Source organism: Salvelinus sp. IW2-2015, linkage group LG22, assembly GCF_002910315.2.
Source record: "Salvelinus sp. IW2-2015 linkage group LG22, ASM291031v2, whole genome shotgun sequence".
Taxonomy (NCBI): Eukaryota; Metazoa; Chordata; class Actinopteri; order Salmoniformes; family Salmonidae; genus Salvelinus; species Salvelinus sp. IW2-2015.
Genome location: NC_036862.1, coordinates 582,891 through 595,816, shown reverse-complemented (window position 1 = coordinate 595,816; position 12,926 = coordinate 582,891). Strand labels below are relative to the sequence as shown.

The window sequence follows — 12,926 nt, the reverse complement described above, 5'->3', positions numbered from 1 at the left end:
GGGCGCCATATGGCGACAATATTACCCGAGAACAGATCACAAGCCCCTTATTGCTATTCATTCAGCAAGGCCTCTGGCTGAATGCCCCAAAAACCCGACTGCAGAGCATGCTACTGCCCTACAAAAACTACAACCGCAAGGTGGTGCTATAAAGACCAAGAGGCCATCTGAGATGTATGTTGCAGTGTACTACCTGCTTCAGAGCGAGTAGTCTACGTCATCAGGCATTCACACACGCTCCATGCAATGAACAACACGCCAGGTGTGCAGCTTACAAACAGCAGCAATGGACGTTGAAACACATCCAACCAGGTCTGACTACCTCAATTGTTACGGCCAGCGCCTTTATACAAATCAGGACAAGCACACAGACAGTGACGGAACAACTCCAGGCATTGGGTCCTCGTGATTATGATGGGCCTTGTGCCCGACTTCGCAAGGAAGACAACTGCTTTAAGCCGTCAGAGAATATGATGGCCCAGTCAAAGAGGAGCTCAGTTGTTCACAACAAACGGGAAGTTGAATATTCATGTGTCAGAGAGCTCGTATTTCCCCTAAGGTCTCTGCGCGCCATTGAGATGTTGCGGCATCCGTGTGCACTCAAGTCACATAGGGGAGGTCGAAAGCCTGTTACAGACAAATAAGCACATGTACATCACACGTAGTATTGGCCCAGGAATAGCAGAGTGAAAATACAAGACTATGTCAGTAATGATCGCCACAAATTCAATCCAATGAATACGCATTGAGCCAAACAGAGAGTATGTACTCGATGATGTAACCCACGAGCTACCGACCCCCCTGCGCGCAGATAGTACGTTTAGAAATCTCTCCAGCACAGTGGCAAAGACTTTCTGCTGGTAAAGCTTCGCATCATTATTCCAGACTTTTGGGAGATGACCTCCTCCCCGACCTCCAGCACAGAGACACACGAATCAAACATCGACAACATGCCAAGAGCTCAGTTTGGGCCCCGCTTATGGCCAGCCAGGATAGTGTAATCTTCAGGACAATGCGGGGAACCGCCACCAAATTCTCCGGAGATGAGTCCGAAAATTTGCTGCCAGGATGGGGAATTGTGAGACACTTTCACTTCATGCACCGACGCATGACCCAAGCAGCTAATCGGAAAGGCGGAGTCCGCAAGTTAAAAAATCGCACCAAAGAACTCTCTGCCAAAAAGGACCTCTCCGATGAGGGCAAAGGATGCCTGCGAAAGCAATCTCCACGAGTGGCGCAATACGGCCCGATCAGGTAAGCGCATGGATAGGCAGCCCCGGACCCAAGCGCCTCCCATGGCCACGGCGCTTGAAAAGCATGCCTGCCAGTAGGCCAAACCAACTCTCCTGACCTCCTGTGGTGATCATGCGTGAGTGCTGTTAGTGAAGCTACGCTACCTATATAGACTAAGGGTCTCCAAGTTCATCTACGGACAATTGGTATCAGGCAAAAAGATTCTTACCTGAGCTCAAGGGTGGGTGGAAAACAGGTGCGACATGAAGCCCCTACCAGGGAACCGCGGACGTGGCCTCTGGAGACTCGGATCCTGTGAGTTACGAGAAAGTGGCCATCCACGCTCCTATACTTGTCGGAGTGGAATGGATCACGTTGTCACCGTCGCAACCAGGGTTGACCTTCGGCATTTGCTGAGCCAGCACCTACTCCAGAACCCTGATGGTCAAAGGGGTCGCATGACAAAAAGACGGAAACTCAGCCAATGGGAGGCCTGAGCACTGGGCCGAAGAGCCAGCGTGCATCACAGTCAAGTCACATGGGGCCTGCAGGCACTGGTCGAAGAGCCCAGCGTATCCACAGGTTGGCTGCTCGCCCTCGCCCATCGAATACTTCCTCGATTAGCAGCAGGTGACACGCGCCGTTGCCGGAAACCCGCAGTCCTCGCAGACAAAGCCCCCGTTCTTTTCACGCTACGGGCGGTTTGTCTCCAAGCCACCACCACAAAAGACGTTAATCTGCTAGTTTCCCACAGGGTCGACCAGGAAAGAATAAAAAATTAAAAAGAATTAAAGTTAAGAGAACTTCTATCCAAAAGCTGTGTTAAGTTGTTACCTGAAAAAAACAAAAAAAAAATATATATAATACAGTGCAGGGAGAAACAAGCTATTTGCATACACTGCCGATTTGCAGCGTGTTATCCTAATTACAAAGCATGTAGAGGTCTGTAAATTTTTATTCATAGGTACACTGTCAACTGTGGACGAACGGAATCTTAAAAACAAAAATCCCAGAAATTGCAGCATTGCTATTGCATTTTTTAAGGTAATTCATTTGCATTTATTGCATGACAGTAAGTATTGATACACTCAGAAAAGGCAGCAGAAACTTAATATTTTGTACAGAAACTTTGTTCTGCGAATTACAGAGAAGTCATACGTTTTCCTTGCTAGTTTCTCTATGACCAGGTTTGCACACACTTGCAGCAGGGATTTTGGTACCCCATCCGTCCCTCCATACAGACCTTCTCCAGATCCTTCAAGCGTTTCGGCGCTGTCGTGCTGGCAATGGACATATTCAAGTCCCCGTCCAAAGATGTTCTATTGGATTCAGGTTGAGACTGGCTAGACCACTCCAGACCTTGAGATGCTTCGTACGGAGCCACTGCTTATTCCCTGGCTGGTGTTTTCCGGGTCGTTTGTTCATGCTGAAGACCCAGCCACGGACCCCATCTGTCAATGGCCTCTTACTGGCAGGCAAGGAGGTTGTTGGGGCCACAAAGAATCTGCCGATACATGGCCCCATCCATAAAACCTCCCCTGCGAATACTGGTTGCAGCTCGTCCTGTCCCCTTTGCAGAAAAGCAGCCCAAAGAATGATGTTTCCACCTAAACCATTGCTTCACGGTTTGGGCATGGGTTTTGGGTTGGTTTACTCATCCTTCTTCTTCCTCCAAACACAGCAGTGGAGTTTAAACCAAAAAGTCTATATTTTTGTCTCATCAGACCACATGACCTTCTCCCATTCCTCCTTGGATCATCCAGATGGTCATTTGGCAAACTTCAGACCGGGCCTGGACATGCGCTGACTTGAGCAGGGGGACCTTGCGTTGCGCTGCAGGATTTAATCCACTGACGGCGTAGTGTTGTTACTAATGGTTTTCTTTGAGACCTGGTTTCCCAGCTACTCTTCAGGTCATTGACCAGGCCTGCCGTGTAGTTCTCGGGCTGATCCCCTCACCTTCCTCATGATCATTGATGCCCCACGAGGTGATATCTTGCATGGAGCCCCAGACGGAGCGGTGATGACCGTCATCTTGAACTTCTTCCATTTTCTAATAATTGCCGCCAACAGTTTGTTGCCTTCTCCCAAGCTGCTTGCCTATTGTCCCGTAGCCCATCCCAAGCCTTGTGCAGGTCTACACATTATTTATCCCTGATGTCCATTACCACAGCTCTCTGGTCTTGCCATTGTGGGAGAGTGAGTCGTTGATGATTGTGGACAAGGTGTCTTTTGTACAGGTAACGAGTTCCAAACAGGTGCAGTTAATACAGGTAATGAGTGGAGAACAGGAGGCACTTCTTAAAGAAAAAACTAACAGGTCTGTGAGAGCCGAATTCTTTACTGGTGGTAGGTGATCAAATACTTATGTCATGCAAAAAATGCAAAATTAATTACTTAAAAATCATTACAATGTGATTTCTGGATTTCTGTTTTTAGATTCCGTCTCTCACAGTTGAAGTTTACCTATGATAAAAAACTTACAGACCACCTACATGCTTTGTAAGTAGGAAAACCTGCAAAATCGGCAGTGTATCAAATACTGTTCTTCCCCACTGTTATACTAAACTTTTCATGTTGGAAATTATACTAGGTTTGTTTTGTTAATGAATTGACACCTCCTGTCCTATTTTATTAAAGCGGAAGATGTTATGGGTGTAAGATGGCCACAGTTCGATGCCCATCTTTCGGTGGCCATCTGCTTCGTATTTGTCAAGCTGAGCCTTCGTAGCTGCTTTCATGGCCACTGGTACATTGCGGGGTGCACACTGGACAGGCTGGATTGCTGCGTCCAACTCAAAGTGGACTTCCCCGGGAACTGACTCGACCGGGACGTTGAAGACATCATGGTACTTGCTTAGGAGTGTCTCCTTGCTCAGGGGCCCAGCCTTGACTTTATCTATAATGTTAAGATCAGCTGGGATGGTAAAGTTAATAAGCCCAAGGCACTCGCATGTAGAACCTGACAGTAATGGCTGTTGACTAGCCTCAACTATTTCAAACTCAAGGGTGTGTTTCTGGCCACGTAAAACACACTCTGTCACAAACAGGCCTAAAGAGGTCATGAACTGGCCTGAATACAGTTTCAGCTTGGTGCTACTCTGTGTGAGATTGTCTCTGGGCGCGAGCCTCCTTTTATCTTTAAGGCTCATAACGTTGCATGTGGCCCCTGAATCTATCTGGCATTGCTGTGGTTTATTATTAAGTAGCAGAGTGACAAACCACTTTTTTCCTTTAGCCTTCACTGCCCCTATGCACTCACTAGCATATACATCCTCTGTGCTGTTGTTCCCTTCATCTGTGTTTGTTTCAATGGAGTGCACCTTACCCTCCTTTCTCTTGCTTTTCATGCAGACCCTTGCAAAGTGATTAGCTGTACCACAGGATTTGCATATTTTCCCATAGGCTGGGCAGTGTTCTTTTCCTCGTCCATGAGAAATGCCACAATATCGGCATGTATTGGGGTTGTCTACTGCAGAGTTGGCTGTAGTATTAGCATTAGGTGTAGCAAAGGGGAATTTCTTTACTGGCTGCCTGAATGTAGCATTGACATTGTCCATATGTTACCTTTCTAGCTCCATGGACCTTATCCGTATATCAGTAAGCTCTGCTGCACGGCATGTCTCCACTGCCAAGACCAGTGTCAGGTCACGTTCTCTCAGCAAACGTCTGCGGGTGCCCTCATCAGTTATGCCAAGCACAATCTTATCTCTGATCAGTTCATCTCTTAAAGCACCATAGTCACATGTAGCTGCCTTTTCCCTTAACCTAGTGACAAAGCTGTCAATGGACTCCCCGTTCTCCTGTTTGCAACAACCGAAAACATAACGCTCGTAGATGACGTTCTTTGNCCGAAAACATAACGCTCGTAGATGACGTTCTTTGCTGGCTTAAAGTAWTGTTCAAGAGCATCAAGAATAGTTATAGCGTTACCTTGCTGAGCTGCTGTTAGGTTCAGGTTGTGTTTGTATACGTGTCGGCATTCAGTTCCCATTATAGTCCTCAAAGTGGCAGCCACTACCTCTTCGTCCTTTTCCAGAAGTCCCGTTGCTAGCGCATAGTCCTCCCATTCACCTCTCAACGTATCCCAGTTCGTGCTCCAATCCCCGCTGAGCTTCATAACGGCGGGAGGGGGAATGTTCGCTGCCATGTCTAACCGGTGCTAACAACACTGAAGCTAACTAGCAAACTCACTCTAGCTAAAGCCAATTCCGGCGAAATTTTACTCAAATAAACAATTGTTTGGTAAACCAGAACAGGTTACTCTAATTTGCGGAAAGCATGGTTAGTAATCCCTCTTCTGACACCATGTTTGTTCCAATGGTAAATGATGAGACAGAGACATTCATGCGAGTAACCAGCCTTGTTCTGTACATCATGACACTTCCGGGTATCTCCAGCACCCCGGTATAAATACATGAGTTGCAGTAATAAACATTTACCAACAGATGGCATCACTGTGCCATCTTACACCCATAACAAATACATGTATGTTTTGTTCGATAAAGTTCATATTTATATCTAAAAATCTTAGTTTACATTGGCGCGTTATGTCCAGTAATGTTTTGCCTCCAAAACATCCGGTGATTTTTGCAGAGAGCCACATCAATTTACAGAAATACTCATAATAAACATTGGTAAAAGATACAAGTATTATACATGGAACTTTAGATAAACTTAATGCAACTGCTGTCAGATTTTTACAAAAAAACTTTACGGAAAAAGCACACCATGAAATAATCTGAGTACGGCGCTCAGACACAAAAACAAGCCATACAGGTACACGCCATGTTGTGGAGTCAACAGAAGTCAGAAATAGCATTATAAATATTCACTTACCTTTGATGATCTTCATCAGAATGCACTCCCAGGAATCCCAGTTTCACAATAAATGTTTGTTTTGTTCGATAAAGTCCATCATTTCTGTCCAAATACCTCCTTTTTGTTTGCGCGTTTAGTTCAAAAATCCAAATTCATGACGCGCAGGCCAGACGAAAAGTCAATAAATTCCATTACAGTACGTAGAAACATGTCAAACAATGTATAGAATCAATCTTTAGGATGTTTTTAACATAAATCTTCAATAATGTTTCAACCGGAGAATTCCTTTGTCTTTAGAAACGAAAAGGAACGCAGCAACCTCTAACTGGGGCGCCCCTGAGTGAGCTCATGGCACTCTGCCAGACCCCTGAATCAAACAGCTCTCATTCCCCCCTCCTTCACAGTAGAAGTATCAAACAAGGTTCTAAAGACTGTTGACATCTAGGAAGGAAGCCTTAGGAAGTGCAATATGACCCCATAGACACTGTATATTGGATAGGCAAACCTACAAACCTCCGATTTCACACTTCCTGGTTGGATTTTTTCTCAGGTGTTTGCCTGCCATATGAGTTCTGTTATACTCACAGACATCATTCTAACAGTTTTAGAAACTTCAGAGTGTTTTCTATCCAAACTAATAATATGCATATCTTAGCTTCTGGCCCTGAGTAGCAGGCAGTTTACTCTGGGCACCTTATTCATCCAAGCTACTCAATACTGCCCCCAGCCATAAGAAGTTAATATGATTCAAAAGCATATGAAAAGGATAAGAGGAAAAAGGAAAAAACTAAGTTCAACAAATTGGTATGAGAATGTCATAACACAAACAAAAAATAGATCTATTCATACCATACTTTGCATAACAATTCCATTTTCCCTCCTCCTCTCTGCCCTCCTTCCTCTTCCTCTCAATCATATTTTGTATTTTATAAAGCCAAATGTATTTTTACATCAGCAGTTGTTACAATGTGCTTTACATATACCCAGCATAAAACCCCAAAGAGCAAGCAATGCAGATGCAGAAGCACAATGGATAGGAAAATATATAAACAAAAAATGTTCTCTCTTCTTCTCCTGTTCTGGTCCTACAGGTGCTGACTCACCTAAGAATCTCCTCTCACATTGGAATTGGGATTCTGATTGGCCTGCTCTACCTGGGCATCGGCAACGACGCCAAGAAAGTGCTCAGCAACTCTGGCTTCCTCTTCTTCTCSATGCTCTTCCTCATGTTTGCTGCTCTAATGCCTACTGTTCTGACCTGTGAGTATTCTCTGCTCTTCTTACTGACAGGCATCTGCGTGCATTGATTTAGTGCATGAATTTACAACAGTCGTAAGCCATTGCATACAGTATGTTAGGAGTAGACTGTGCTGAGATTTACCTTGGCTCTGATTACCTAAATGAGATTACTATGACGCTGTGTCCTCCKTCTCTAATGCAGTCCCTTTGGAGATGGGAGTGTTCCTAAGAGAGCACTTGAACTACTGGTACAGTCTGAAGGCTTACTATCTGGCCAAGACTATGGCKGACCTCCCCTTCCAGGTAATTACAAATGTCACAAAGAACTCCGGAGGGTCCTTTTTAGTAGTTTTGTGTCCCAAAAAAGGTCTAAGTTGGTATTTCATCAAAACGTAAAAAACAAGAGAAAAAAAACAACTAAAACATTATGATTCTATCAGTCACTGAAAAGAGCAAAGGTCAAAGGTATCGATTGTAACTGAAGAAACCTGTTATGGGAGCTCAAAGTGGCTTTAGCATCAAAGTGGCTTTAGCATCAAAGCAATTCTGTCCGTCAAATTTGGACAAATCCCACAATAACATTACATAAGGAGGCTTTACGCGTCACCAGACATCGCCCTGTGCTCTAAATTAAAAGTGACAAAGGTTTACTGCATATTTATTGTATTGATGTTGTATTGTATTGCATCTAATTTGGCTTTTTCAACAATTCAAAATGATTATTTCAAAGCACAAATAGCTTGGCCTTCATTCTCCACATAAAGAAAAGTGTTTTAGTTTGATGTTTTAATGATACTCAATGTTTTTTCCATGGTGAGATATTGTTGGCTGAACATGTGGAACGTGAGGTGGCCGTATCACAATCTTAGATAACAACAGCTTCTCCTGCTGTTGTGCCCTTCAGCAAGGCCCTTAACTACCGACACGACCCTGGGTTGCTGCACTGACACTATCCTTACAATCTGTCAATGTGTGGTTGGGCTTGTGTGGAAACGTATGTGCGTGTGCATGCAAGAAAAGCTGACAGGACAAATGTACGTGTCCACAAATGGACAATCAAGGATTTGTCTTATTTTGCTTCACAGATAGTGTTCCCAGTCGCCTACTGCAGCATCGTCTACTGGATGACGTCCCAGCCGCCTGACGCTGTGCGTTTCATACTTTTCTTGGCCCTGGGAGTCCTCACCTCTCTTGTGGCTCAGTCTCTGGGCCTGCTGATAGGAGCGGCTTCCACCTCGCTACAGGTACGTCCTCCATTCACTCAATACTAACAAGCAATAATAACTGCTACACCTATTGTTTGGAGCTTAAGATTTGCAAATAAACTCTATTGTGATCATTCCGGCTGAGTATTGATATTATTAGCTAATTACGACTGAGTATTGATATTATTAGCTAATTACGGCTGAGTATTGATATCATTTGCTCATAAAAAAAAAATATTTTGTGCTTGGGGCTGGTCCAAGGGTAGTGCCGCCCCGTACCACATATGCCCCTAGAGGCAGTGTTTCAATCCCCTGTTCCACCTTTCACTCTCTCTGCTGTATTCCTCTCTTCTGTCCCCCATCTACATTTATAACTTGTATCTGTAGATACAACTATTTAAAATTAAACAAATATTTATACATATATTTTTAAATGTATTTCCTGGCACAATCACACCAACCACATTATATTTACGCGGTACCCACCTGCAGTATATTAATATAATTATATGTTTCTCAGAGTGGTACCCAATTTTATTCTAAGCAGACACTATAAACCGCAGTATGTACATGTAACATGGCTACAGTGAGTCACGTCCTGCCTCTGATGTTGCACTTGTCCATATCTCAGGTTGCCACGTTTGTAGGTCCGGTGACTGCCATACCCGTACTGCTTTTCTCTGGCTTCTTCGTCAGTTTCGACACAATTCCGTGGTATCTTCAGTGGATGTCATACATTTCATATGTCAGGTAAATCGTTTTTCAGATACTTTTTTCTGAGCATGTGACCTGCCCCTAATACTGAGAAAATGGCATGTAATTCAGCACTTGAACAGTAGGGGAAAGTGGGGTATGTTGAGCCAAAGGGTTAATTGAGCCACCCCTTGTTTCTAGGAAACCATACACAAAATGAATCATGTAAACAAATATTTAAGAAGTGGTAATCATTTCATGAAGTCTGTGACAGAAGAAACCATATGGAGAAAGTGATAAGCAATTTATGTCCAAAAAACAGATTTTCACAAAGTCAAATTAATTTCTGTTATAGATTTCATGATGCTTGTATCTAAACCAAAGTACATCGTTTTATACATCAGTTGAGGTCTCTATAAGCTACAATATGAGGTCCTCAACCTAGCATGAAAGTGCATCCTTGTAACTGTGTGGGCTAATATAGTCAAAATGTCAGTTTAACACATAATATGCATAGTATTTTTGCAATGTGTCATGCATATGAATTCAAGAGTGCATTTTTATTGTTACAGAGCAGACATCATCATGCGCCGTGCATGCAAATGTAAAACCAGCCGGGGTCTAGTCCCCATTGAGGTTCTTGACAGAGCAGCCAAGGAAGTGAGAAAAGTGAAGTCCATTCGAGCAGCAGCAAGGGATGAAAAAAAATAGACTTAATGACACTGAAGAGGTACATTGAAAAAAAACAGACATGCATCTGTGTGAAAGAGAGGCTATGATAGAGGAGCAGAGGCACACAAGGTCTTATTGGATGACATGGAGTCTGAGCTTGCTAAACATATCAAGAATCTCGTGAACCAGTTTCATGGGCTTAGTAGCCTCAGACAACTTGCCTACAAATTGGCACATAGAAGCAACATCCCTTTCTCAGACAACTGGTCAAGAAATGGAAGGGAACAGAGAGATCTACTGTATATCTGAATGTAGGCATACATTTAAGATATACAGTATACCCCACCCCCATTCCATGAATTCAACTTTGACCTACCAGCACCCTCACCCACTTACCACAAGGCGGCTCAACTTACCCTGACCCTATGCACAACTTAAACACGTTTTACCCCCTTTTCTCCCCAATTTTGTGATATCCAAATTGGTAGTTATATTCTTGTCCCATCRCTGCAACTCCCATACGGACTCGGGAGAGGCAAGGTCRAGAGCCATGCGTCCTCCGAAACACGACCCCGCCAATAGGCACTGCTTCTTGACATACTGCTCGCTTAACCCGAAAGCCAGCTGCCCCAATGTGTCAGAGGAAACACCRTACAGCTGGCGACCRAAATCAGCTTGCATGCGCCCGGCCACCACATGGAGTCGCTAGAGCGCAATGGGACAAGGACATCCCAGCCGGCCAAACCCTTCCCTAACGMGGACGGCACTGGGTCAATTGTGCGCTGCCTCATGGGTCTCCCGGTCGTGGATGGCTACAACACAGCCCGGGATCGAACCTGAATTGGTAGCTTGCATGCGATGCAGTGCCTTAGACCGCTGCGACACTCGGGAGGCCCACCCTATGCTTAACTTACCCCATACAAGGGGTAAGTTGTGCCAAGTGTCCACCTTTTTTGGACAAGCTATGTTTTCAAAACTGTTATGTTTACATGAATTCTGATTATTTCCAGGGATACACAACATCCTGAAATATATGTAGATATCTTTCTTAGAGTTATATATACACTGAACAAAAAATAAACGCAACATGCAACAATTTCAAAGATTTTACTGTGTTACAGTTCATATGAGGAAATCAGTCAATTAAAATGTATTCATTAGGTTCTAATCTATGGATTTCACGCGACTGTTGGTCACAGATACCTTTAAAAGAAATGGGCCTCACAATGGGCCTCAGAATCACGTCACGGTATTTCTGTGCATTCAAATTGCCATTGTGTTTGTTGTCCGTAGCTTATGTCTGCCCATACACTACCATAACCCCACTGCCACCATGGGGCACTCTGTTCACAACGTTGACATCAGCAAACCGCTCGGCCCACACAACGCCATACACATGGTCAAATTCTCTAAAATGAAATTGGTGGCAGCTTATGGTAGAGAAATGCATTTTAAATTCTCTGGCAACAGCTCTGGTGGACATTCACRCAGTCAGCATGCCAATTGCACTCTCCCTCAAAACTTGAGACATTTGTGGCATTGTTGTGTGACAAAACTGCACATTTTAGAGTGGCCTTTTAATGTCCCAGGCACAAAGTGCACCTGTGTAATGAGCATGCTGTTTAAATCAGCTTCTTGATATGCCACACCATTCAGGTTGATGGATTATCTTAATACATTTGTGCACAACATTTTACAGAAATAAGCTTTTTGTGCATATGGAACATTTCTGGGATCTTTTTTTTCAGCTCATGAAACATGGAACCAACACTTTACATGTTGCATTTATATTTTTGTTCAGTRTATTTCCATTGACGTAGGGATGCTGAATGTAAAAAATGGCTCAACTTACCCCACTACTGTTCATCCTCTTTAGCAGCACCATAAAGCAGTTCCTATTATTTTGTAGGTATGGCTTTGAAGGTGTCATCCTCTCCATCTATGGCCTGGACCGGGAGGACCTCCACTGCGACAAGGGTGAAACATGCCACTTCCAGAAGTCGGAGGCCATCTTGAAAGAGCTTGACGTGGAAGACGCCAAACTGTACCTTGACTTCATAGTGCTCGGCATGTTCTTTGTGACCCTCCGCCTCCTCGCATACTTTGTGCTGCGCTATAAGATCAGTGCAGAGAGGTAGACTGGAGAGTGGGGGGTAGGAGGAAGAAGGCCCAGATCGCCTGCATGCTGGAATACCGCTTCTGGAGACCTCCAGGCTGTGGCCAGAAACACACCATGCACACCAAACTCTTGGCCAAAGACTACAGAATATAGACACCAGTTGTGTGGGAGTGTGCATGCTGTATGAATCTACTTTGCTTAGACAAAGATGGCAGAGAGGAGCTCAGTGCCTCAGGCCGTGGCTGATTCCCAATATTACAAGACCATTCTTGTTTAAAAACCAAAACCATTGGCTTTTTGAAGGCAAGGCTCCTGGCACAGTAGGWATCTAGATGTAATCTCCTTGTGCAGTATTTCTTTGTCCAAGAGAACCAACTAAGTAATGTAGGAATTTGTTGTTGATAGGCTCTTGTCTAGTCTATAGTTTCCAGACTGGTTTGTATGACCACTGTGTGAAACCAATTAAATGAAATAGCTTGGTGGAAGGACAATGAGAAGACAAGGCCRCACTTAAACAGGAGCTGGTTTCCTCCAAAGTGTGTTTATTATATAGGACTGCCAGCCAGTCAAATGGGGCTCTAATCCAGGACCCTCAGTAAATAAAGGGAAATGTACAATATTGCTTGTTGCTAATATGGGATAAAGCAATCACATACATTCTGAGCATGTGAGAGACTGTACAGTACCGGTATATAGTTTATCTGGGGGTGAGTATCCTGGCAGCAAACTTGGCATGTAGCGCTCGACAACCCAGCCTCTCAGGCGCAAGTGAGTAACATTTGTGCTTGAACAAACTAATGAATCAAATGAAGCATGTTCTATGAGTTGCGTGTGCGTCCTTCTGGGTTTTTGAGAGAAATAAAGTACCACGTTAGCACCCCTGGTCAGAGGTCTGTGGTTGTGATTGTAGGGCTTGAGTAGTTGCAGGAAGATATGGGGGATTT

The 12,926-nt window shown here is 44.2% G+C and overlaps 1 protein-coding gene across 1 annotated transcript in view; it reads left to right on the top strand.

The window, feature by feature from the left end:
- Nucleotides 1-12,583, top strand: part of abcg1 (ATP-binding cassette, sub-family G (WHITE), member 1) — a 44,059-nt gene extending 31,476 nt beyond the window's left edge. The window contains exons 11-15 of the mRNA XM_023967290.2: nucleotides 7,146-7,314; nucleotides 7,496-7,596; nucleotides 8,379-8,537; nucleotides 9,130-9,248; nucleotides 11,773-12,583. Coding sequence (XP_023823058.1) covers nucleotides 7,146-7,314; nucleotides 7,496-7,596; nucleotides 8,379-8,537; nucleotides 9,130-9,248; nucleotides 11,773-12,001 — 777 coding nt within the window. The 3' untranslated portion in view covers nucleotides 12,002-12,583. The remainder of the gene's footprint in view (nucleotides 1-7,145; nucleotides 7,315-7,495; nucleotides 7,597-8,378; nucleotides 8,538-9,129; nucleotides 9,249-11,772) is intronic.
- Nucleotides 12,584-12,926: the final 343 nt, after the last annotated feature.